The 26502-nt window shown below is 37.7% G+C and overlaps 5 protein-coding genes across 8 annotated transcripts; 2 read left to right on the top strand and 3 right to left on the bottom strand.

Annotated features, from left to right (window-relative positions):
* The first annotated feature begins 655 nt into the window (after window positions 1–655).
* On the top strand, window positions 656–2897 carry LOC107186582 (kelch domain-containing protein 4). The gene is made up of 8 exons (XM_015574480.1): window positions 656–803; window positions 910–1080; window positions 1206–1441; window positions 1515–1681; window positions 1753–1902; window positions 2005–2223; window positions 2305–2661; window positions 2737–2897. Exons 1-8 carry the CDS (start codon window positions 690–692, stop codon window positions 2895–2897), a joined length of 1575 nt encoding a protein of 524 aa, XP_015429966.1. The 5' UTR covers window positions 656–689.
* An 84-nt stretch (window positions 2898–2981) lies between these two features.
* LOC107186457 (valine--tRNA ligase-like) lies at window positions 2982–6823 on the bottom strand. Its single transcript, XM_015574319.1, has 15 exons — window positions 6736–6823; window positions 6433–6625; window positions 6116–6362; window positions 5809–6037; window positions 5555–5734; window positions 5357–5481; window positions 5018–5280; window positions 4707–4935; window positions 4514–4636; window positions 4165–4432; window positions 3828–4096; window positions 3541–3758; window positions 3370–3476; window positions 3121–3299; window positions 2982–3050 (listed from the first exon to the last, which is right to left on the bottom strand). Exons 1-15 carry the CDS (start codon window positions 6821–6823, stop codon window positions 2982–2984), a joined length of 2787 nt encoding a protein of 928 aa, XP_015429805.1.
* A 1136-nt stretch (window positions 6824–7959) lies between these two features.
* On the top strand, window positions 7960–10747 carry LOC107186495 (3-hydroxyacyl-CoA dehydrogenase type-2). 2 transcript variants are annotated; one of them, XM_015574358.1, is made up of 4 exons: window positions 7960–8051; window positions 8125–8269; window positions 9490–9654; window positions 10003–10747. In XM_015574358.1, exons 2-4 carry the CDS (start codon window positions 8261–8263, stop codon window positions 10594–10596), a joined length of 768 nt encoding a protein of 255 aa, XP_015429844.1. In that variant the 5' UTR covers window positions 7960–8051; window positions 8125–8260; the 3' UTR covers window positions 10597–10747. The 2 variants fall into 2 exon arrangements, with proteins under 2 accessions (XP_015429844.1, XP_015429845.1); XM_015574359.1 differs by lacking the exon at window positions 7960–8051 and having other exon boundaries at window positions 8112–8269.
* Window positions 10748–11038: 291 nt separating this feature from the next.
* On the bottom strand, window positions 11039–20694 carry LOC107186494 (F-BAR and double SH3 domains protein 2). Its single transcript, XM_015574357.1, has 22 exons — window positions 20502–20694; window positions 16425–16522; window positions 15986–16031; window positions 15839–15924; window positions 15582–15726; window positions 15363–15499; window positions 15220–15283; window positions 15027–15155; window positions 14816–14938; window positions 14585–14688; window positions 14339–14483; window positions 14184–14261; window positions 14065–14116; window positions 13855–13958; window positions 13362–13515; window positions 13107–13279; window positions 12693–13027; window positions 12361–12595; window positions 12120–12219; window positions 11897–12043; window positions 11767–11798; window positions 11039–11672 (listed from the first exon to the last, which is right to left on the bottom strand). Exons 1-22 carry the CDS (start codon window positions 20520–20522, stop codon window positions 11085–11087), a joined length of 3096 nt encoding a protein of 1031 aa, XP_015429843.1. The 5' UTR covers window positions 20523–20694; the 3' UTR covers window positions 11039–11084.
* Window positions 20695–21613: 919 nt separating this feature from the next.
* LOC107186499 (BTB/POZ domain-containing protein 10) lies at window positions 21614–25336 on the bottom strand. 3 transcript variants are annotated; one of them, XM_015574367.1, is made up of 7 exons: window positions 25189–25336; window positions 24536–24658; window positions 23698–23814; window positions 23296–23433; window positions 22950–23221; window positions 22486–22683; window positions 21614–22312 (listed from the first exon to the last, which is right to left on the bottom strand). In XM_015574367.1, exons 1-7 carry the CDS (start codon window positions 25314–25316, stop codon window positions 21804–21806), a joined length of 1485 nt encoding a protein of 494 aa, XP_015429853.1. In that variant the 5' UTR covers window positions 25317–25336; the 3' UTR covers window positions 21614–21803. The 3 variants fall into 3 exon arrangements, with proteins under 3 accessions (XP_015429853.1, XP_015429856.1, XP_015429855.1); XM_015574370.1 differs by lacking the exon at window positions 25189–25336 and adding an exon at window positions 25090–25161 and having other exon boundaries at window positions 24536–24660; XM_015574369.1 differs by lacking the exon at window positions 23698–23814.
* Window positions 25337–26502: the final 1166 nt, after the last annotated feature.

Raw genomic sequence — 26502 nt, 5'->3', positions numbered from 1 at the left:
CTCGAAGTTTTGAATCTGCAATCTCCAATGGCTCTCGAACGCCATCTATAATGAATATATCCGGTCAATTTGACAATGGCGCCAAAGTTTATGAAATACAATCTGACAAATATTACTAATAGATAAAAACTTTTCTTTATGAAGAAAGTTTGACTAGCTGAGCTCTAGTGATGTGTGGCATCATTTTTCAAGCTATTGATCAATTATTAACAAGTCCATGCTACTTGATACATATTATCCAGGCGCTTTATTTTAAGAAAAGTAAATATTTGTTGGAAAGCGGAATTTAACGATACGTTCTGTTAATGTTAAATTATTCATCAAAATCTTCTGCAATAAAACTGTTCAACCATAATTGTTGTATGTAGCATTTTTTTAATCAACATTTAATATTTAATAGTATGTCATATACGAGATATGTATAACCTGTGTCTTATATTACCACTGCATAATTTACTTGCGTTTTTCGGTGTATGTTGTTTCATAGCATTGAATATTGCAGCCTTAGTGAACAGTTTCATTGCTGCTCTTTCTTAAAGTCTCCAGTTGCTATTGTAGTGTCGTTTAACAACTATTTTGTTATTGTTTGTATCAATTTATAAACCGTTTATATGTAACAATACACATATCATTTATCACGTGGTTTGCTAAAAGTGTAAGAGAAGTTGCAAAAAGTTTTACCATACAATATGGGTAAAAAAGACAAGAACAAGAAGAAAGTAAGCGGTAGCGTAAAAACGGCAGTAAAAACTGAAAAGAAATTGAATGCAAAACAGAAAAAAGAATTAGCCGCGCTTGGTGAGGTTAGTTAAGTGTAAAACATCATTCATGTTTTTATAATAATCCTGACAAATTTATAATTCGGTAGTTATTGTTTTTTTTTTTTAAACTAACGATTCATTCTGTTAGGAAGACATTGAAAATGTAATTGCTCAAATTGAAAGAGAAGAAGCACGAAGACAGCGTGTCGTTGAAAAGATAATAGAACCACCGTCTCGACGCGTGAACTTTACATTAACAGCACACCCTTTTAAAGATGAGCTTATTATGTTTGGAGGAGAATTTCATGATGGACGGACGGTAATTTAAGATATATTATATTTATTACTAACATACATTTTTCTAAACATTTCATGGTATCAATAAATTGTTAAGCTCTATTTAAATGTTTTACCAAGTCTGAAAATTTCACTTTTACATAATAGACAGTTGTTTATGCGGACATGTTTACATATAATCTGAGCAAAAATGAGTGGACTGTTATAAAAGCACCAAGTGCACCACCTCCACGTTGTGGACATCAAGCAGTGGCAACACCTACAAATAAAGGAGAATTATGGGTGTTTGGTGGTGAATTTTCTAGTCCTTCAGAATCACAATTTTATCATTACAAAGATCTATGGGTTTATCGACTTGGAGATAAAAAATGGGAAAAAATTTCGTATGTACATGGTGTGTTAAATCAATATAAATGCAATAACTCTTCTGTTGTTTATTTGTCTAAATTTTTACAGGGCACCTAATGGTCCATCTGCTAGAAGTGGTCATAGAATGGCCCACTTAAAGAGACAATTGATCATTTTTGGAGGTTTTCATGATAATTTAAGAGATTATAAATATTTTAATGATGTGTACATATTTAATCTTGAAACATATACTTGGCATAAAATTGAATTATCTGGTAATGTTGAGATACATAGAACAATTCATCTTTAGAACTGTATGTATTATAATTAAATTATAAAATTTTAGGTATTCCACCTCTCCCAAGATCTGGATGTGTAATATTACCAACACCTGAAAATAAACTTCTTATATATGGTGGTTACAGTAAAGAAAGGGTGAAAAAAGATGTTGATAAGGGTTTTATTCATAATGATATGTTTGTAATGACTCCAGAAAGTAAGCAGTTTCATTAAGCAATGTTTTTTATGTAAATTGAATGATTCACTGTTTTTAATTATTCGAAAAAGTAAATAAACATTATTAATAAATTTGTATCAGAAAATGATCAAACTGGCTTAAAGTGGAAGTGGGTGTCTGTAAAACAGTCAGGTGATAAACCGTCATCACGCTGTAGCACCTCAGCTGTTCTGGTTCAACCAAATATGGCTTATATGTTTGGTGGAGTCTTTGATGAGGAAGATGATGAAGAGGAACTTCATGGAATATTTTTTAATGACTTAATAGCTTTAGATTTGGAAAAATTTCAATGGCATACAGGTAAATGCAACTGATTACAACAACACACCTCGGCTATTGCTACAGCAGTTGAACTAATGCTTTCCATTTGTTTACTTTTAGTAACGTTATCTGGAAAAAAAGATGTAACCGCACGACGTCGCAGAAGGAAACCGAAAGAAGATGATGGAGAAGAAAACAACAGTGAAAATGAAGAGGACAGTGACATTGAAGTTCCAACATTATCGTCCAATCCGGATCAGTCTATGATTACTGACGACGATGGAATATTCACTGTTACAATAGGACCAACTTCGACATCTGCTGTGCAGAAAAAGGAACGTACCAAGGAGAATATATTTGTTCCATGTCCAAGAACAAATCCAGGATTAGCTGTGAAGCATAATATTTTATACATGTACGGCGGCATGTTTGAAGATGAAAACCGACAGTATACGCTGAACGATTTGTACAGTTTGGGTGTGTATATATTGTATCTAGTTTTATATGTCCAAATAATAAATAACTTTTTATTACCTCATTGTTTTTCTCTAGATTACCGTAAATTAGATGAATGGAGGACGATAATAACAAATGATTTGTCTACACAAACTTGGTTTGAGTCCAGCAGCTCAGATTCGGATGAAAATACCGATAGCAGCGATGAAGATGAAAATGACTCTGAGAACGAACGTATGGATGTTGAGGAAAATTGATGTACGTGATATGGAATAAAAAATGCTTCTCGTTAAAATATATTGTTTCTTTTTATCGGAAAGAGTAGTGTCCATGTTAACGTTTTATATTCGTTTTTTCTTACGACATTTTTCATCTAAATTTTGTCTCATTTGCTCCAGAAACGAAGAATCCTGAAAGGAAAATGTATGTATGAAATATAAAGCATCCTAAAATTAATGTATGACATAATTAAAACCTTACCTGTGCAGTAATAAATAATGCACAATCAGGACCCAAACTGTAATATACACTATTCTCATCTTTTGAATAATTGTTTTCTAAGAATATGTTAATATCAAAGATTTTGCTCCCTCCTTTAATTAAATTTATGACTTTGTTGTAGAAATCAAAATCTTCAGAGTCATTAGTTACAATATGAACTGCAAAACAACAGTACTTTTAAATATTTTTATCAAAGTGACATATTTTGTTATGTGTCCAACTAGATACCTTCTTTCTTCACCATTTTATTAACATTAGCCATGACACTCCTAATTTCTAGTATCAGCTCCAATAATTCCTGTATTCTTTCATCTAGAGTGTCATCTCTCCATTTACTGAACTGTAATAATTGTAAAAAAAACATAAACTATGAAATTTTGTACAATGTAAACAGACAACTTTACCTGTTCTGGCATTGGATATGGTGCTTCCATTAACGACGGTACCGAAAGAAATTCTGAAAATTTATCTGACAATCTTGTATATAAGTCATCAGCGACAAAAGGCGTTATTGGAGCAATTAATCGTAAAGAAACTTCCAAGCATGTTCTTAAGCAGTATGTATGACTTTTAATAATATCTGTATTTTCACTTTTCAATCCCCACTTGGTAGCTTCCTAAATAATATCAGATAAAATATTAATTGTTAACTTAGATATAAGTATATTATCATAATATAGACTCACCAAATAGAAATCACAAAATTTATAGTGTAAAAACGATTTTATTGATGCAATCGCTGTATGAAAATCTCGTTCTAAGAATGCGTTGTTAACCGTGTTGACCACTAAGGATAATTGACTTAAAATCCAACGGTCAATGAGGATGATACATTTTGGTTCTTGACAGTCTTTTTTTGCTGTCGTCATTAAGATATATCTACTTGCTTGCCAAATTTTGTTACAGAAGAATTTATTTGTTTGGCACTCCATCAGATCAAAATTGATTTTTCGATCTGTTCCGGTAAAAAGTTATACATTGAAAACTGCAAATAGAATATTCTTGATATTATTGCATACTGACTTTTAACATCATGACTGCATAAGGTCATGCGCAGAGCATCCGCACCACATTCTGGTATTCCATTAGGGAATATTTTCTTATTTCCAGATAACATTCGTTGCAACTCAGTTTTACTAAGAGTGCCTGAATTATAACTTTCTTTCATTTGTGTACTAAGATCCTGTACAGTAGCGCCGTTGATAACGTTTTCTGGTGAAATGACGTTACCAATTGTTTTAGACATTTTTTTTCCATAGGCATCGCATAAAATACCATGTAAAAGTACTTCCTGTGTAATAACAATTATCAAATGAATATATTAAGTCACAATAATTATGAACATGTGTTCCATTATAAAAAGATATTTTACACTGAAAGGTAAACGATTAGTCAACTCCAATCCTAGCATGACCATTCGTGCAACCCAGAAGAACAGAATATCAGATCCTGTTTCCATTAAAGTCAAAGGATAATAGCTTTTTAGATCCTGTGTCTGGAAGTATATTTAGTATTATAATATACCGATGCTGTTCCACTCATATTTGATTGGTAGTATATTACACCTCTCTCGGCCACCCAAGTACAGCAAAAGGAAGAATTGCAGAAGAGAACCATGTATCCAATACATCTTGATCTTGATGTAATTTCACATCACGTCCATACATATTTTCAGCAATAAGTCTTGCATCATTTTCAGTTCGACTGATTATCCATTCAGTTTTGTCTCCAACTGTAATGTAATAAGCTGGGATGCGATGACCCCACCATAACTGTCTTGAAATACACCAATCTCTAACAAAATAATTGCAATTAAGAAGTGAATTATATTATTGCTCTTGATTTTTTTGCGCATTTTATATGGATTTCGTCTAACCTAATATTTTTAAGCCAGTCATACCACAACTGCTCATGCATAGCAGGAATTATTCTCAAATGACCATCTTTCACAACATCTACTGCCTTCTCAGCCATGCTTTTGCACTTTATAAACCACTGTTCTCTTAATAAATATTCCACAATATCCTGAGATCGTGAACATCTTGGTACACTCATCTGATGATCACAAACACGTTTTAGAAGACCTCTGTTTGATAATTCATTTAAGACTTTTTCTCTGGCAATGAATCTAGGAAGGCCCTACAACAATATTTTCAAGCTTACTTTTAGTTTAAAGTAGCTGTAAGATCAAGAATTTATTTGGCTATCATTATACCTTGAATTGTTTTCCTGCATCCGTTATGTTACCACATTCATCAAAAACTTCAATAATGTCCAACTGATGATTTGTAGCAATTGTGTAGTCTATATGATCATGTGCTGGTGTTACTTTTACAGCTCCTGAAGATATCTTTTAATAATCTTGATGTTATTGAAAATTTTTAGTGGAACTTAATAGTTGCAATATACTTACCAGTGCCAAAATTTTTATCAACCAAAGAATCAGCAACAATAGGTATGTAAGTTTGCCTTAAGGTATGCCAAACCTTTTGGCCAATGTACTTTGCATATCTTTCATCATCTGGATGAACAACAATTGCTACATCACCAAAAAGGGATTCCGGTCTAGTTGTTGCTACCACTATTTCATCATCTAAAAAATCATTATTTCCTTATGAAATTTGATTACCTTCAACATGGTAGAAAGTATTCAAGACTGAATATTACTTGAATCTTTAATTGGATAAGCTATATATGCTATTTCACCAAATGTTACCCTCTTTTTATATCCTGGAACTTCAAGTGCTGTTTTCTCAGAAATAAATAAATGTTCTACTTCAATATCAGATATTGCACTGCGTAAAGAAGTACTCCAGTTAATCAAATCTTTTTTCCTATATAATAGATTACGATCGTTTAGTGCTACAAATGCTTCTATCACAGCATTGTTATGATTCTAAAATTTTAGTTACAAGAACATAATTTATATATTAAAAATAAAAAAATTTTCTCATAAATTTTAGTTGTAAAGTACCTTACTCATTGTAAAATATTCTCTAGACCAATCTAAACTGGCACCTAAAGCTTTCAATTGAGATTTTATTCCAGTTTCTTTCTGTTCTTTCCATTCCCATACAACTGAAAGAAACTGTTCTCTTTCTAAATCAGATTTTGTAATACCCTTTGTTTTAAAAAGATACTTTTCTATCATCATTTGTGTTGCTATTCCAGCATGGTCTAAACCTGGTATCCATACAACAGGATGACCCCTCATTCTGCACCTAAATGCAAAACAATGTAAACCATGTAAATATAATAATTGAACGTTAAAAAATTATTAATAAAATATACCATCTTGCCAATATATCTTGAATTGTAGTAGTTAATGCATGTCCTAAATGCAATGTTCCAGTTATATTCGGAGGAGGTAAAAGCATTTTCAGTGCGTCTTTATTCCTGGATTTAACACTAAAATAGTTATTCTTTTCCCAAGTATTGTACCAATCATATTCTACGTTTTTAGGCTTAAATGATATTGGAAAATCTAAAAAAATAAAAATGCATTAGAGACAACATTTATTGTAATATTTATCTACTTCAATTTCAAAGAAATGTTAATATTTGAAAAATATATTGTTTTCTATTTATAGCCACCTGATAAAGTCTGAGCAGACAATCTATTGTGACAATGTTTATAACATGAATTAATACGTAGAAAATCATTCAGCCGTATTATATTCATCGTAAGTAAACAAGATGTACTTTAAAAGTTTATTTGCAAGCGCATTTGAGAGAACATAAACAATATTACAATGCTGATTTCTTGAATACACTATGGCATTCACCGAGTACACCATCGAACAAAGTTCACCCCACTTTGCCTTCCAAAAGACATACGAGAAACAACATTCCTATCTATACTACAATGATCTGTGGCGCCGATTGCAGTGCAGATCAATGTGATGTATGATGTTTTGCCACTAATGAACTTGTTTGAATTAAAAAATTGCGATTTATAAAATTTTTTTCGATCTTTACCATTTAACATAATCTTAGCGCTCTTTTATAATTCGACGAACAACAAATCTTTGATAACAGCAATAGATGGAACAAAATATACACCAATAATTATATAAGATCACACAAACGCATGTACTAGCGTGAATATAATACTATCATAAAAAAAATGTCCATAAAAGTATATATAATTCATTTATGTGATGTGCACTTTTAAATACACACTCATTTCTTCTTCGTTATTACAAACCCAGTTCCTTTATGAGTACTTATGCTTTATATCAAATTTGAAAAATAGAGACGTTTATAAGTGTGAAATTTTTCAAATTGTATATCAAATTTGTTGGTAAAACATTTATTCTTTACAAGTTACACAAACCAAAGGAAAGACTTTAGATACATAAATTGGATTTACATGTTATTATTTACATTTATTCTGTACATATATTTGAATAAGTTATAACATCACTATGATGAAATTCGCTGTTATACATACATGTAGTGTCCGGTATATATAACAGTTTATGAACATTTAAATAAAGATACAGAATTATTCTAAATATATTTAATGAAAATAAGAATTAAAAGCACTGTGGAACAAAATAAGCTATGGGACGAGAAAGAAGTGCGTTTTTGTTTATCAGTGTATAACAAAAGTTGCAACTGAACTACAATAAGCAGTAAAATAATATAATTAAGTTTCTACTTCAAAAACGGAAAGGAGTCCTTTAATTTCTACTTTAATTATATGGGTCTTCTTTGTTTTCAATCAGACGTCCTTGATTCGAATATTTCGGAGCAATCATACATAGCAGCTTCGTACTGATTGGGTGTACAATTTCAGTAGAAAAGGAACACCAGACAGACTTGCTGTGTCTTGCTTTCTTCTGGTTCAATACTTCTATTATATCTGTTGATGACTGTTCACTTCATCGATAAGAATTCGTGAAGAGGTAGGGGACATAAACATAGTTCAAAGTCCGATGTCGATAAGTTAACTCCCTCAACAACTTTGCTGTTTCGCAGATCCTGTTTGCCTCCATTTATTTCCACGAGCCGGTCTTTATAACCGTCAAGGAATTCACGATTTTTTGTAGCTCAGTCTTCCAAGACTTACTTTTATTTCGTGCGCCTGGGCATCGTTATTCTTGAACATTTCAAAATGTTGAAGGTAAGTAATATATTTTCCACAATAAGAACTACAAATATTAGCACATAAGGTATGAGTAATACTTTGAATGTATTGTGGTTCATATACACATACGTATGAGGGTGTATAATGCACTTCTTAATCAAATCACATGTAGTTTAAGATACTTTTGTTACAGTAAACATTATCCTGTAACGTGAAATACTGATTGAATTAACCCAATTGTATCATTAGATTCCATAAATATATTGTACTAGATGGTGGCTTTGAAGATTCAAGGGCATTTTACGTAACACATATTTTGCTGGATACATTATATTCAAATTCACACGATTTTGCAATATGTCAATAAACAATAGTCCATCATAACATCTGTTACATTACACTGAAGAATGTTTATTATATTCTTTGTTATGTTCAGAAACATTTCACTAAGTGATTATAATTTGTTTTGATTGTATTATTATCAGATCCCTAAGATGTGAGTTTGATGTTGCTTGTATTCTTATTATAATTATATAATGAAATGTAGTCCTATAAAAGGGTATTAAATAAAAATCATTATCAATATTGTTAAACAAAATTGTATACAATGCAGTAAATGTTGATGTATTTCATCACAAAATGATTTCCTTTCAAGTTTTTTTATCTTATAGCAATAAATTTAAAATATGATGATCAGTAATTGACAATTGTATAAGTTACTTATAGTGATTAATAGTAACTGGTCCATATTTATTACTTATGATTTATTGATATCTAGACTCTTATCTTTCTACAAGTATAATTTTCTTGTTATAATGAACATTCTTAGAAAAAAAAGCAATATATAAACTATTTCATTTATCCTGTCCACTATTATGTATCAAATGTTTTTAGCACAAAAATGTATGTAAAAATATAGTTGTTTAGTTGAGTGAGGCCAGAGAGATTCAGAATATTTATTTTCAAAGTTATTCATAGCACTAAACCAAACACATTTTTATGATAAATTTTTTGTGTTGACAAAAACAACAAAGATACGAAAATGGATAAGATAGATGAAACATTTTATATAATATACAGATAAATTGAAAGTGCATTGTAAGAAACAATCGTATATATATTTAATAACATGCACAGAATATAATTCTCTTTTAGTGTAATAGTTACTTGTGTGCGAATATTTTAAATTTGTTAATGAATATTTAATGTACTACAATCAAAATATAAATAAATACTATAATTGATTTATATTATAGGGATTGGTTGCTCTTGTAACTGGAGGTGCTTCTGGGCTAGGGCTTGGAGCTGTACAAAGATTTGTAAGGGAAGGTGCCAAAGTTGTTATTGCAGATTTACCTACTTCCAAAGGAAAAGAGATTGCTGATGAATTAGGAAGTTCGGCTATATTTACACCAGTGAATGTAAGTGTTAATGAAGTAATACCGGTAGTAGTACTAATAATAACAATATATGTTTGTGTAATAATGATTAAACGGATTAAAAAATAATTTTTTTTGGGTAATTGTAGAATTATTCCTTTTAATGGCCATATACGACAACTGACATTACTGTTATTTCTGTAATTGAACTTAAAATACCATAAATATGTAACCATTGTTAATTAATATTGGAGGAGCAAAGGCAACAATTCTTGCATGAAATATCAATCTCCAGTAATTTATAATTTTGGTTTTTGTTCTTGTTAAAGAAACAATTATGGATAACGAATTTACAGAATATCGTACATAGAGCAACTTGCTTGCTTACAGGTGACATCGGAAAGCGATGTAACTGCTGCGTTAGGCGTAACAAAGGATACTTTCAAGAAACTGGATGTTGTTGTGAATACGGCAGGAATAGCTTGTGCATATAAAGTATATAACTTTAATAGACGTGTCCCACACTTGTTAGAAGATTTTCAAAACGTCATAAATGTAAATGCTGTTGGAACATTCAATGTTATCAGATTGTCTGTAGAACTTATGCACGATAACACGCCAAACGAGGATGGACAGCGTGGGGTAATAATTAACACAGCAAGTGTGGCAGCTTATGACGGACAAATGGGCCAGGCAGCATACTCTGCAAGCAAGGGCGCGGTAGTTGCTATGACACTGCCAATAGCTCGCGATCTAGCGAAGGTTGGCATTCGCGTTATGACAATCGCGCCTGGATTAATGGAGACACCTATGCTGCAAGCGTTACCAGACAAAGTACGTGTATTTTTACAACAAACGATACCGTTTCCAAAAAGATTGGGTAAACCGGACGAGTACGCTCAGCTGGTACAACATATCATTGAGAATCCTTTACTAAATGGAGAAGTTATCAGATTAGACGGTGCTCTCAGGATGCAGCCTTGAGAATTTTGTGCAGGCATGTGCGATTATACCAACATGATATCGGATTAGGGATTTATAATACATGGTACCACGGCATTTGAAACAGAAATTTGTAAGAAAAGAAAAACAGAAAAATATAGAAATGTATGCAAGATGAATAAAAAACGATAATTTCTTTCGTGCATGCAACACCATTATAATTCTCTTAAAATGTACACGAACAACCAAAAGTTTTTCATCTATTATAGGTATTGACAATTCTCTTTATTACCTTATGACTCTGTACATTAACGTCTTGTAAATACGTTGCAAAAGTCGCAACACCCTTCTTTTGTTTTGTTTTTTAAATAGTTCACTAGAGTATCGTCTAGCAAAAAGGTTGTGTACATAGTATTAACATAAAAATTTGCTCAGTTGTCCCATTTAACATGTTCGATTCCCGGTTAGTCTTTCTTAGCCAGTTTATTTGTTAAGGCAGGATAATCGGGATCTCCGAGGTCTAGTCAATCCTAGGCATTCGATTCTTTCAGATTTTGGAGCTTCTCTAACTGATCGGGTTGTAACTCATCTGGAATACTTGCCCTCCCTCCCATGACCATCTTCCCCGGCACGATCTCGATATCCTCTATTTCCGTTTCCGGTACCTCGATCACCGTGCCGCGAGACGGTATCGATTGCGAATTATCACCCGTACTCGGTCCGGACGTTGAGTCCGCCTCGCTACCAGAACTGCTACTAACCGGAAATGGTGCCGAATCCGCTGGCAAATCGTCCACCGTAGATTTCTCTTCGATATCTTCGATCACCTCGGTGGTGGTTTCTTGCTCCTCTTTCTCGTCCATTATCACGGTTGTCTCTTTGCAATCGCTTTCATTTATATCGGTGGTTGTTGTTTTCGACGGCACATCACCTTCGGAACTTCCGGTGGACTTCACCGTGTCGTCGGGAGCGGCCTCCTCCATACCTGGGAATGGATGCTCGATCTCCTCCATTGGCGTCGCTGCGGTGATCACGATCTGAGCAACACCGAGTCCGAACTCATCCTTCGATTGATCATCGTTCGCAGACTCCGATTGCTTCGCTGTCTCGTCATCTGTCTAGAAATACAGAACGGAGAACGGTCGGTAAATTCTGTTGCCGACGCGAGACCGGTATCTTGTTAAATCGTTTTCTCCTCAATACACCATTTACCTTGGCTCCAGATTCATCCGATACTTCTACAACTAAGCGGCAGTTTTGTGTAAATTCAGTCACGGATTAAATACAAAAAGGAAAGTGGTAATACGCACGAGTGAACAGAATGTGAATTATCACGACTAACCTACGATGCCAGGTCCTTCGTCAGGGTTATCGGCATCGAATTGCGTGCCGTACTGACATTTTTGATCCTTGGATAGATTTATTATGAAAGCGTCCTGCGTTTCGTGTTCTGCGTTCGCGTCGCCAAGTTCTTGTTGAGCCTTCGACTCTGCGTTAAATGTAATAAACAAATGCATACTTCGTCGTTCCTTGTTACCAATAGACTGTTACGAGTGAATCACTACCTTTCATCAGACTCTGTGCCAATTCCTCTTCTAGCAGAAACTCTGGAACTTCGGGGGGCGTAAACACTGGGGGCGCAGAGCTCGGTGGCGTTATGTTGTCCTAAAGATCGCACACGCGAAGCATATAAAAAAATTAAATCATTCCAGCATTCTTGCACCCCGTTCGAGTTGAAAGTACATGAAAAAGTAACAGATATCTCAGACGAGAAGAATTACATCTATTCGTGGATTGAAATTTAACCTGTGGGGTTAAAGGTGAACCGTCGGCAGCGCACGGCTCTACAATTAAAGACGGGAATAATCCTCGCTGTCCGCGTAATTCTCCCTCCCACCATCCGTCGTCGACGTCGTGCGGTTCTTTCCTTAAAACCTTGATAACGTCACCCTCGTAGAAGCTGAGTTCTTCGTCGCACGTGGCATCGTAGTAATAAAGAGCGACACAGTATTGGTCTCCGTCTAAAAGAAGATCAAGCTGACTGCCGGTGGATATGTCAATTATTTGAGTATAAATTAAACAGGAAAGGAAACTGGAGTCTCTGATCAACATTCCAAATTTCACAAAAATTGTTGAACTCGACGGGACAAATTCCGAATTTACCTCCTATATGATTTTGTACAATAGCTTCTGGAGCAGCCTGTTGTTCTAGATTAGCATCAGGATCGACCGCGTCATGGTCGTCGATCGTATAATCCACTGATGAGAAAGATATTTGCTGGACGAGAGACGGCCCCTGGGAACTGAGACCGGAAGTGGCCTCGGGCTCGCGTTCTACGTCTAGATAATTCTGTGGTACAAAACCTTCCTCGCCACGGTAGTTTCGTGCTCGGAGCCACCCGTCCCCGTCGCCCTCGCCAACGACCTCGAGCTGTTCGCTCTCGACAATTGACAATTCATCTGGATTTTGTGCCTGTAATTTCGTCCTGACAATTAGTAACAAGCACGGTCGTATAACGTAAAAATTGTAATGTGGGAAAAATTCTTCGCACCGTGTACGAATAAAGCGCGGTACATTTGTATATCGGTTGCGCAGGTGGGACTTCGGATGTTTCGGGAACTTCAGTTTGTTCGTCCTTCTCCTCGTTCGCCCAATCCACCGCCGTTGGATCGTCCCAGCCAACGGTGAGCTGCTCCATTCGCTGTTTCTCCTCCTCGAGTAAAGCTGCGAAACAAAATTGTCCGTAGAATTATCTAGATCCAGGATGTAGAATCTCTTCTTACTGGATTATTAAGTGCGGTCTCACCATCAACTTCCTCGCTATCGTGCCTCTGTCTTTCTTCGGTCATTTCCTCTTCCTGTTGAGGAGCACTTTTGCCGCTGCCTGGCCGTTCCACAGTCGTCAAGTCGCTTCCACCGTCTCCGTCGCTGTCATAGAACGAGTCCGAGGATGGATGTTCCTACAACCATTACCTTCAATACTCAAAAGGAGAACTATCGTAGAATTTTAACGAACATTCACCATTGAATAATCGTAGAAAAATTTTCGAGGGTTTCGTTCGAGGACTACAATATATACATTGAACCCTGCTGATCCGAATAAGATCTTTTCTCAAACGTCGATCACTTGGATACATGAACTGCATTGTCTTAAAAATGTTTAAACCTGCTGGCAAGTTCATGTGACTGAAGGTGATATCTACTGGGTATATACAGTAATCTGAATCATCTTGTTCCTCGATCAGTTCGGATAAACAGAGATGTGTTTCTGTGGAAATAAATTAAGGATGTCATAGTACCGCCGTTCCAGACGCATCGGTTCTCACAGAAAGGGAGCTGGCCGAACGAGGCATGTCCTGTACGCTCAATGTCTCAACCTCCTGGAGCCATTCGTCCACGTTTACTAGAGAAACAATATGGTGGCATCAACCCCACATAGAATGTCATATTTTTTTTTACTGTATTAATTCGATTGGAATAAGAAAAGAGACAATATGCTAACAACAAACCTCCGCCGTTTCGAAGGCATTCTATTCTCGCCTCCGCTTTCTGTTTTGCTGTCTAACGAACAAGTAAACGTGTAAAGAAGTGAAGTCACAGGATTCGTGATTCTCACCAAAAATCTTACCTCTGCGCGCCGTATCATGTGTTTCAGTTCATCGATTTTCGTATCTAGATCTGGACCCTGTGGATCGTTCGGATCAGTCTGTAACGTTGTTATTCGCAAATCATTGTAAAACCCAAACAAAACGTTCTGTATTGATCTTCGCGGAACGTGTTTACCTTTTGTCCAGACTCTTTCAGTTGCACAAGGACCTGCAGTTTCCTATTGTTTTCTCGGATGGTACTCATTTCACGAGCTATTCTCGACGACCAGCGACGAGCTTCCTTTCCGAGGTTAGCTGCAGCCGCATGATCAGCTGTTACCCTGCGAACAATTCGTTTATGTACCAAGGATTCATCGAAACATCGAAATGGTATTTCAGAGCGTTCACTGCGATACTCGCTATCGGTATGCGGCTGACAAACCTGTCCACTGGATCGTTGTCGCAACACTCAAAGTCATACTGTATATGTTGCTTTAATACAGGATAATACAAACAGCAACACTGTATATTGTACTCTCTGGTGAGCTGTGACACACACACAACAAGAACAACACTGATAAAACGGACAACTGTCGTATTTTAGAATTATATATAACAGTCAAAAGAAACGTTTAGCTTATCAGTTGCATCGCGTATCCGATGAATTACTCACTTGTTGCGCTTGGTCGCGAATTTTAGTGAAGCTGTTCTGCGTTGCTAGACAAGTCAAGAGTTCTGTACGACCCATCAGCGTTAAATATTCGGCTACTTTATCGTAAACGCCTTGTTCCAAATACTAAATACCGACAAAGAAAGGGGATGTTATACTTTCCATCCGTTACAAGCGTTCGATAAGAAAAACAGAAGTGATCCAATTAAGTTACCTGCATGGTGTTCTGTAAATCGACTACAAAATATCTATTTTGATGGGCATTCGCAGCGGCGAGGCTAAGCAAATAATCGTTTCGAGCACCGGTCGATTTCTCCTCTAAAGCGTCGCGTTTCGAGCTTACCTGAAGATAAATCATCACCTTTAATGCGAACACCGTTGCATTGACACCCTCAATATCTTTTTACCTTGGCGCTATTTTTCTGTAATGACGTTATTGATTGGAAAAAGGATCCCTTTTTCTTCTTCAATCTGGAAACGATGAAATAACCAGCGTTACGACGTTGATCGATTACGAAAGCAAGCTTAACTGTCGCTCGCGGGTACGTACTTCTCCTCGATGTCTTTTGCCTTGTCCCGTACATCGTGGGCGCTGTGTTCTTCGTCGAAGTATAACTTTTTCGTTTTGTCTACATCCTGCACGCATAGTTGCAGTTCCTTTTGTACTATCATTAATTGGTCGATCGCCTGAAAGAAGGAACCGTGTTACATTAATTTCGTATCATACAACCAACTCGGATAGAACGCTAAATCTACATGTCTGTCCTACCTTCTTTGATATTTGGAGTTTGTGCATTTTCAAACTTTTCGCGTCATCGGCGATTTGCTGCTGGAATACCTCCACCGCCGCTAGCCGAGCTCTGGCCAACTTTTCGTTCTCCTCGAGCACGGTTCGCCAAACGTTCCACATATTCCTGGAAACGATCATTGCCATTATTAGGTTTCGAAACCTCGAAATGTTTTCCGAAAAACATAATTCCACATTTTAGCATTCCGGCCAGAACAGAAATCTCAGCCGGAACGTACCATTTTTCATCGGCGCCGTCGACCTTGAGGTCCGGAATATTTGGTATTTTCTTATTCAAATAAGCCGAGGATATTTTCAGAAGCGCCTGAAATAAATGCATGAATCTTAAACGTGCATGAATTTCTGTATTGCAGCGATCAACTCACCTCCGAATAGGATTTTTCTATGGCGGACTTCTTTATCGTGAAGTTGCTGGAATAAAAGTGTACTTGTCATTTGTAACAATAAAAAAAATAGTCTTTGCAAACAGCGACAGTTCGACTTTATCGTTTCTGAATGAAGATAGAAGCTTTGCGATAAATCAGTATCCGTTCAAAACTGAATCAATAGAATCGACTATCGATATCGGAATGAACCGGATATTTACCAAGTAAACGAGAAAACCTCAGACTACAGTAAAATTCGTTCGATTCGTCTTTCGCGAGGGACAAACGAAGGATTGGTAAATTCTTTTGTCGATCGAAAGTGAATGTGTGCCCGTCGAAATAATGAAAATCGCCGGCACGAAACCGACGGCCCGCAGGGTTCTAAGATGTTTAAAGGGGCTTTCATCTAATCCAATCTTTACATAAGTTCAAGACTCACCGAATATCCTCCAGAAGGTCGCATTCGTGCTGATTTTTCGCCTGCAACTTCGCCGCCTGCTCCGCGTGCACATTCTTCAGAAATTTTGCGTAATTTCCCTGCGAGAAAAGAATATCGCGATCTAAACGAACTATTCCACTTTTCGTCCGATAAAAAACGTTCAAGTTCTTTCATTTGGATGTTACCACACGACAAGGACAAAAAAAAGTTGTTCTACCGAAAGGAGGAACACCGAGGTCGGGGGGTTGTTAAACTAACGGCGTCTCTGATTGGATCGACGGACAGGTCTGTAGGAAGAGAATAAGTAGATGTTCTCTCCGTCGTGGTGCAAAATAAAAAAAGCTCGTCTCGTCTCTCCTTCCGCTTCGATTATCGGTCTTTCGCACGGTAGCCAATAATTGCCGTGACACGGGCAGGCTAACAGGGGTAACGGTTTAATCAGCGGCAACATTGTTCGAAGTCAAGTTCAATTTTGTAGTACAAGCGGCTGCATCGGCGATTCCGTTACGCATCGTAGCTTGCATTGACCTCGTGAACTCCTGGCGAACGTTCGACCGAGTTAATACACCGAGGGCGGAACAGCCCCGAACCCTATCAGTACGGGGGTGGTGGTGGTTCGGGGGGAGGCTCTGATGGGGTCGATGGTGAGGTCCAACGAAGAACTTTGAGGAAAGAAAATAGATCGTCGTACCGGGGACCAGAACGGTGTATGCCTATCGAGACCGTTTCTCGCTCGAGAAAGCAAAGTTCGTTTATTATCGGGCTTTATTGCCGATAATTTAAAGTTAGCCACCCCCATGGAAACGGAGAGAAGAATTGTTACGAGCTTCCAGCTCCGTGCGAGCCAAGTTACGACAGTTACGAAAAGATGTAAATGGCATTGGGAGGATCGAATGGTCCACTTTAACGACGCCTCCGAGACGAGTCTGAATATTTATTTCGCTATCACCGCCTAGTGGAGAATTTCGGAAAGTCTGACGTTCGAGTACATACCTTCGATTGACATATGTACTTACCCTCGGTAAGTGGACACACTATTTCTATAAGAGTAACGAAAAATATCGTTCAATTGGTTATTAAAAATGGTATTGGTTGTAATTAAGTATCTTTCTTACAGTGTGCAGTATTTTGGACCAGCCTGTCCAATTATACATGTACACAGTTACTAATCAATCGGCACGAAAGAACAACCTCGCTCCTTGGTCTAGCTGAAATCCCAACTAGCTAGTCCCCTTATCGATTCTCCTTGAATGTCTGGCGTTGCATTTTTGAATGCATCCACGGTCTAAAGACTCGTACGTAATCACTGTATGCACGCTCGCTAGTCCCTGGCATTGTTACGCGGATCGTTAAGGGAGAAAGAACCACTGTAGTCTACGCCGACTACGATGCAAATTTTCACGCTTGTTTCTCTCCGCCGCGTGTCTAGACTGCCGAGAATCTCCGGAGTACAGGGGTAATGGAATTATCGAGTAACGAGGAGAAAAACCATTTTGCCTCGCTTCGATCCGTTTGTATATCCCCGACGCAACAGCTTCGACATGCTCTGCATCGAAATGCAACGTTCAAACGTGTTCATATCTTCTTTTTTTTTTTTTCAGCCCTTCTTACGACGACTTTGAACTCTTTACGGGAGACTTTTCGCCTTTCGCGAAGTCGATTCAAACCCGCTTGGCGATCACGACCAGACTGCTGAAGGATCTTTGTTGATTTAATGTTATCAATCGTTTTTCGGATCGTAACTTTTACCACGTCTCTGTGTGCTCCTCGAGCATTAATTTCGTTTTAATTCGAAGTGTATATCGCCATGCGGAAAGGTCAAGATTGTAACCCGTGAGTAAAGCGTCACTCGACTCGAAAAGTGCCATGACGGGGCGAAGAATTTCAGGCTCCGGCTAAAAGGCCGCGCCAGCTAAAGGAAATTTATAACCGAGAAGACCGTGACAAAGACGTTTATTAGATTTTTAAAAAAGCCCTTTATCGATCAACGAGTACAACGAGGTTTCGCCGGGGCACCGAGAATGGGATAGTGCCGAGAAAGTGACTCAAGACTCGGTGTGAAAGGGTTCGTCCGTCAAACGAATGATCACGACGACGGTTTATTATTACGAGGCTGTTTTTTTTTCTTCTCGATGGAATACGTGCTCGCGAGAGACAAGCCCAGTCGGCAAACACGAAATTGTCCTGAGCACTGGAAGAAAAGCAGCCGGATTGTAAAGAACAGAGCGACAAACGAGCCAGAAGCGCATTTTTCAAACTCAACGTGGAAAATATTCGTGTTCTTTTTCTCGTTCATTCTCTCTTTCTCGAGCTGAGTATCTTCGGATTCTTATCGGGCGACTAGCATTCGACAAGTGGAAGTGGGTCAGGAATCCCCCGGATCTTCAACTAAGAAACTTCATTGTCATCGAACGAGACGAAGGGACGGTTAGACCAGCATCGTAAATAGGTCAGGCAATCTCTCGTTATCTTTGAGGGAATAGGGATAGGTAAATAATCCCCCAGACTATTCCTTTGAGTCCGTTCTCGGCTCGGATGTATAACCAAGCAGCCGGAAAATCACAGAATCTCATTCGATTCTGAACCGTGTGGCCACAAAGACGTGAACAATTTGTCATTGTCCACTGTACCTCGTTGTTTCATCTACGATTATCTCCATGAAGTAATTTAATACCGTAAGGCTTTTATGTTATTATTATGTTTTATGTATCAGGATGTTACACCTTATCGTTTATCTTTCTACGGGAAATTTAACCTAGAAACTATTAGAATGTTTGTCAAATGAATTGAAAATGATTTCAGCGATTCGCTAATACTCGAGGCAACGTATGCAGAAGTTTATTAACGGGGTTAATCGTGTCTCAGTGTCGGAAAAATGGTTGGCAAGAAATCGTTATCGGCATTATGCACAACGAGGGCTACATCACTGCGCGAACACAAGCACCGACGTCCTTTAATCAAGCCTGGCGCACTGAAAGCTTTCAGTTTCAGAAATTTGGAAGGTAAGTTGCGATGCATAGACTACAGATGAGGATCACGAGTCTCTCTTTTTCTCTCTCTCTCTCGAGATGCATCGAGATTATTTAACCATTTGTTCGCGAAACAAAGCCCGAATGAAAAATTCTATATGACTCGAAAGTCGATGCGCATAAATTACAATAAATCTTGCGAAAAACAAAAGTTGTAACGAAAAAACATGGCCACCCAAAATTGTCCTACATTCAAAATTCAGGATCGATTTCAGTGGACGCGTCCTGTTGTTACATAATAATAAAAAGGAGACGGATCGGAAAATTTCGAAGAAACGTCAGTCCCACATTAGTTCAATATACCGATCAGATATTCGAAGAGAATCGTGAATCATGGACGGGGGGCAGATCGAAAAATTGGACGATCGTAGAGGGAAAACAGAAAATAATCGGAAACGGTGTGCACGGACGGTGGATATGTTAACCCCATCGGGTCTTTGGCCTGTTTCGTCGATTTTGAGGTCAGCTTTTGGTATAGATTTTCGCTGGGTCCGGCGAAGCAAGCATCGATTTTCTCATCGTGGGTAACGTTCGAGCGGGGTTTACGTCAATTTTTTCCGTAAGACGTCGCTGAAGATCGATACTCGCGTATCTCGATCTATTCTGGAGACGACCGGAGTAGGAGTAGGAAGTGTCAGACCGCCTACAGATTTTTTTTTCTCGATACGCATGTGACACTATCGGAAAACCATGCTTTTCTTGCCAGCACAACGTGCCCCCCTCCACTTTTTTCCCCTCTGTTGTCGTGAAATCGATCAGCTGAAAATTCTGTTCAATGCACCAGAGGGATCGACTCGCTTGATTCTCGGCGGATGGCATGTCGAAGGAGTCACCGGAAGCGCGCGCAGAAGAATCCCTCCGGCTCGGAGGAGCGAATGTAACGAGCGGAAAAATGAAATAAAGAAGAAGGGAAAGGTGGCACCGTGATTGACAAGTTGAAGACGGCGAGATGAAAGTGTTTCCATTTCGATCGAATGCCACATAGAACAGAAATGGCATATGGTCCCGAAAGGAGGATGTGTGGTTGGGTGTTCTCGAGTGGGCTTACTTTTCTCGGTGGTGGTTGCATGCTGGACGAGCGGCCTGGCTCTGCAGCATTCACCGCTGGCAGCCCCTTTTTACACACACCGTCCGCCCGGGGAGGGGTGGTCTGTTGTTTTCGTACGCCTCACCCGCGACAAAAATAAACGCGCTGCCACCCTCTTCACTGCTCGCGTGTTCGTACGCTACTGCTCCGCTGCCCTCGACCGAACTAGCCTATTTATTGATCGCGCACACGCATGCGTCCCACTCGATGTTACATACGCCTTCGAGATTTCTCGTTTCCCTCCTTCCTTTTCAACCCTCCACGAAACGCCTCCGCGCGACGAAAATGTCTCCTGCGCCACCAACATTACTCGTCGTTCCTTTCCATCGAGACTTTTCTGTCTTCTTACCGACTGAAACTGATCGAAGAATTCAACCCCTTTTTCCCGACGCGTTGCACGTCTCTGCACTTCCGGTTTAGAACGAACTGGTTGAATAAAAATTCCTGAACCACCCCCTTCCCCACACGCATTCCCCCGAAACACGATCGTGATCGAAATGCTAAAACTACAAGAAGTGAACCAAAACTGAACATTTTGAAACGATAGGAACTGAATCGAGACTGGAAAATTTACGGGCATAGAAATTCTATTCTAGTCTCGAATGGAAACCGTTATCGAACGATCGCAGATACGATCTTATAAGGAATGCTTATATTACGACGATGTAATTAATAACAACCAGGAGAACGTAGACTCGAAAACGGTATTCAACTTTATTAATCGTATAAAACGGGAAAAGTGCTCTTTGCAGATACATTACCGAACGAATCGTTTTACTTCGCACGTTAACACGTAATTATTGTAAGAAACGTTTAACGTTACATACAAAATTGAAAAATTCGTAACGATTATTCGTTTAAATTAATTTGAACGCCACGCTCGAAGGCTATCACAAGATACTAGATAAACATCCACGAGATGCTGCGATAATTTTACAATATCATTTGTTCCAACTGCAGTCGAAATCAGACCTGCCTAACCCACGTATACACAACCTCGTCCCTACATTTGCATCCGAGACGCTGTTTCACATTCAAGCAGCTTTACATTCGCTAATTATCGGTTAGTTTATAAAAATATGGAAAACACGTCGAAGCGTCCTCTTTGGAAAATCAACTTTGGATTCGAAGCTTGATCGTTCAAACGTGAAAATCAAACTGTGAGATAAGCGAGTCCGATTAACATTAGAAATTGACGCAAGAAGAAAGCGGTCCATAAATACTTGTCTGTCGTCTGTTCAGCTTGGTTTCTAAAACGAATGTTCATAGTAACTCGTCGGCGGGTATCGACCCAAGGTCCTGATCAACCGGCACCGGTGCTGCATGCACGAGGTCGTGATCGGCCGGTAATCCTATGGCACCGTCGACGTCAGTGTCAGAACCGACCGGCAGCACAACTTCCGGTTGAGGTCCAGCTGGTTCTGCTGCTTGTAACAGACCAATCTCCACGGGGTTTCCACATGCGTCCACCACCGGGTCGGCAGTTGCTTCCGCGAGATTCGTCACGGACTTCGATTTAACGCATTGGAAGTCGACGTGTCGGCTTTTCGCTTCTTCCTTCTCCCATGACATGTGAATGAACGGCCTTTGTACGTAATTGTAGATCACCTCGGCACGTCCACCAGCACGTTTCTTCACTTTCTCCTTGTAGGTAGGATAGCCCTCGATACCTAAACGGATCTTTTTCAAGCCCCGTTCTTTCATTACCTGCTTGGCCACGTCTCTGTTCTCGATGTATTTGAAAAATCGATACATCGCGGTACTGTTAACAGCTGTTGATGAATAAAAAGAAAATGTTCCGTTAACAGAATGCACGAACAGTCCCATGTTTTAACGTGCAAGATAAATCGCAGCTAGGTTAACAAAGAAAACAAGCGAATCTAGTGCACCTTGGTGTTGTAAGAAAAGCGGAAGTAATAAAAAGAACAAGCTATCGTGTACTTACTTTGTGAATATTCTTCTCCCATTTGGGGGGGATACTCTTCGTCCCAATCGACAATATCATCCTCTAATAAAACAACGATGTGACATTCACGGTCGCCCCTACGTGCACTGTTTACCATTAGAGGCAACATCAAGTCCTCGAGGAACACTTCGAACTGACAGCGCGCGCCTTCGTTAGACAACTCATGTAATAACCCTCCTATAACCAATTGTCTAATTTCTAGAGCTCCTCTACTTAATGTGAGCTAATACTTTGCTTTACAAAATTATGTATTGACCATAGTTGAGCATTAAATTCACTTAAAAGTCCATGTATCTAAATGAAGCCTGTATAACTGTCTTTTCAGAAAAGTGACTGAACTCTTTTCAGCAAATTTGCCGCTTAGCCTGATCATTTCCGATACATAAAGACATTACGATCTTTCATTTAGTAAGACATGTCGTAAAATCTCAAATTTCACTTACTCAAATTCTGACATTTAACCGTGTTGGCATCGAAAGGAACAAGAAGATAGTCGCACGCTTCTCGCAATTCTTGAACTGCAACCGTCGGCGGGCAACGTATTATTCCACCTTTGTAGTAGTCCAGAATAGCTCTAAATACCATGGCAGATATACCATCTGCGACTTCGTATTCGCCCCGTTCATTTGGTTGAGCATATTCAATACCAGAACTAAACATTCTTCCTAACATTGTATTTGGATGTGCAGTGAACAGTGCAGGGTCAACGATAAATCTAAACATCAAATGTATTCTTTTAAGTTGATGTAACTTCGTTTTTTTTCGAAGTTGCATTAGATAATATCTTACCTAGTATTATCTACTATAAGAGTGATACGTTCATCACTAATTGCTGCATTACTTATACCGGTAACAGATCCCGATGATGCTAAGTTGTCCCTACTTTGAGTCTGCTGACTTTTTCCAACAGCAACCCCAGAACAGAGTCTGAAGCAAAATACACTTTTAAGTAACCACTAAAAGTTACTCTACGAAACAGAGAAAGTATGGCTAATAAACACGTGAAAGCAACACACAGTGTTGAATGGATTTCTAAACAACACCTACCTCTTGGGTAATGATGTCTGGACTTTTGTTCTGATTATATAAAAGAATCAAAATAGTTTATACTATGAGTTGCTAATACAAAACGTTTATGTACCTCTTTGAAATGGTAGGGCAAAAATCTCTGTTTGTCTCTGTTTTTATTACCTGTTTTGTTGATTAATATTTGTGTTTTGCCTGCCAGAATTGAAGGAATGACAGTGCCTTTCATTGCTTCCATCTCTTTGAACCAGACAAGATTTTGGTTTGGAAGAGCCACCACAACTACATGCAAAACAACGACATTACCTTTCTAATGATTGCATTCAACAAGCATTGTGTGATGTCTACTAACTCTAATAATGACAACTAATTAAAATTAACAATCATGTATATGTACATGAAATTTTGTTATGAAAAGAATTGCTCTAATTTAAAATACACTTTTAAATTAGTTACTTGAAATACAATTTTTGTATTCCAATGTTGTTTTACATTTCAATATGTATGAACGGATAATTAAGTAGTAAACTTGTGGAAAGCTTACGCAATAGAATTAAATAATATATATAATTGTACAATATGAAACAATGTTCTGAAAACTCATTTAATGATGTTAATGATGTGAGGTGCTAGATGAATGCTGATTAAAACATTCCTCAATATACTGTTTTCCAACTAATCTAATATTTAAGGTAGCACAATTAATTGTTCTTAATTAAAAGATTAATTGACATGCATATAACATAGTGTATGACAGCAGCCTTAAATACATGCTATAATTTAAACATGTAATTACTGAAGTAGAATTTTTAAAAGAATAATAAATTACAAGTATAGTAATCATGTTATTGTTTGTCTAAAGTTTTTATCTCAATGATATAAAATTAAGCTACTAATACAATATACACATATATATATATAATGAAGGTTTCTCATTTCTCTTTGCTTTCTTCTATATCAGATATTATAATCAATTATAATCTTTATGTAAAAAACACTTTACCTCATTCTATTCTTATAAATACGATGCCGTTCTCTGCCTCCTGTCTCTTTGTCTGTTTCTGTGTCACTACTGCTATCTTGTACATAATTTAAGCGATCAGCATGGTTTGACATCTTAAACCAGCTGTAAAGATACATTACAAATTAAATGTGAAATATTGGAGATTTAACAAATTAAACACTAGAGAATACAATCAAAACACTGCACTGAAGTTGCTTTGTATTGTTTGAAGGATAATTCTTTATTTTTGTGCAACACTTTGCAGTATATACATTCATAAAATAAATTTTATTACATGTCCTCATTATTTAACATGTAATTAGATTTCTTCTCACATTTGCGTATTGTCAAATTCATATGGAATATTCGATTATCACAACGATTGTGCAACAAAAATTAAACCGAACAAGTAGAAAATTCTAGTACATTACAACTTATTGTTGTGTCTCCTGTCAACCGTTTTTACAAATACAAAAGACACACGTAAAAATGCTGCATATCCTTATCTGAAGAGATGTATTCCTATTATTGGGTAAATTTTAGAGTATACTTATCATGGTAAATAGTTTAATTGCGATATCGTAAACTGTTCTACTATGCGCTCCTTCGATCTATAACTGCTTATGCGTAATACACATGTTTCGAATACTCACAAGTTTGATAACGGCAAGTAGAAGCCGAGTTTCTTCAAAAGCCAGCTGGCTGACGTGCAAATTTCCAAACCACACGGTTGAAAGTTAACCTGAACTGCCTGAACTCTCCTTTTGACGGAAAGTTGCATTCCAAACCGATGAAACGGATAATGCGAAACACCACACGGTCATAGATGACAATTTCTTCTGACAGGCGTTGCCCACACCGTGTATTGCAACAACTTACGATTATTTACCACATCGTTACTGCATAAATCAAGTAAATGAAGCAACTTTCGATTGAAAATCATAGTGCCATATTGTATGGTAAAAATTCAGAAAAATATCTTTATTATATTAATGTATCGCTGGAATTTTAATGTAAGAAATATTTTGAAATGATGCGAATTCGCGCCAAGATGATCTGGACTCTTCCATTTATAACTTTTAACGAACATTTAGATCTAGTTCATGTGTATTCATTGAATCAGAAGGTTCCTACTATAAATAAATATTTACATATGTATTTAAACATTTATACCGACAATAAGGACAATTGTCGAACAGCTCCAATAACTCGAGAATTTTAACTGAAACCTTTTTCCTGTGGCATAATATTTGGTGGTTCATAAAACATATTGAAAAATATAGAAAATTTGCGCAAATCGTAATTAAATAACATTTAAGTTTGTAATATATGCTGATAAGTGTAGTCAAAAAGACTAGTCGTGCCATCCACGGTAAAAAGTTCAAGCTAGTAGCCAATTAATACACTTTTTTGATCCTGGATGGCGCCGTTATACCGCACCGTTTAGGCGCTCATTTCGTTAAAAAATTAAATATCAACAACATCTAATAAGTTGGCCTCCGCATTAGCGCACTGCGCCGAACGCGAATAGCATGATGTTGTAGTCGCAAGGGAGCAATTGAATCGAATAGACGTATTGTACCGTAGCGCATCGTATTGTATTTCAAACTTTTATATCATTATAATTTATATGTATGTATGTATATTCCAATAAACATACGTCAGGTAATATAAGCTTCATTTCATCGAATTGTCTTACATATAACTGCATAAATATTGTACAATCTTATACTAATTATAGTTGTCTGGTTCAACAGGTTACTACAGAAACTAACTACTGCCTACGTCTTTTAAACTTGGGCTGTAGTAGTATCTGCAGAAACTGCCATGGTTGGTGGGGTTACTATATAATTTGCACGGAAGCACGCACAAGTGTCAGTCAGGTTTCGACAGTTGCACGAGCAACAAAACTCTTTGGGTCTCTGGCGCCTCCTCCGGGGGTTCTGTGACCCCACGCTCTCGCCACA

This window comes from Dufourea novaeangliae, unplaced genomic scaffold (genome assembly GCF_001272555.1).
Source record: "Dufourea novaeangliae isolate 0120121106 unplaced genomic scaffold, ASM127255v1 scaffold65, whole genome shotgun sequence".
Taxonomy (NCBI): domain Eukaryota; kingdom Metazoa; phylum Arthropoda; class Insecta; order Hymenoptera; family Halictidae; genus Dufourea; species Dufourea novaeangliae.
Note: the sequence above shows the minus strand (reverse complement) of the source record. Positions and strands in the feature narration are given on the sequence as shown.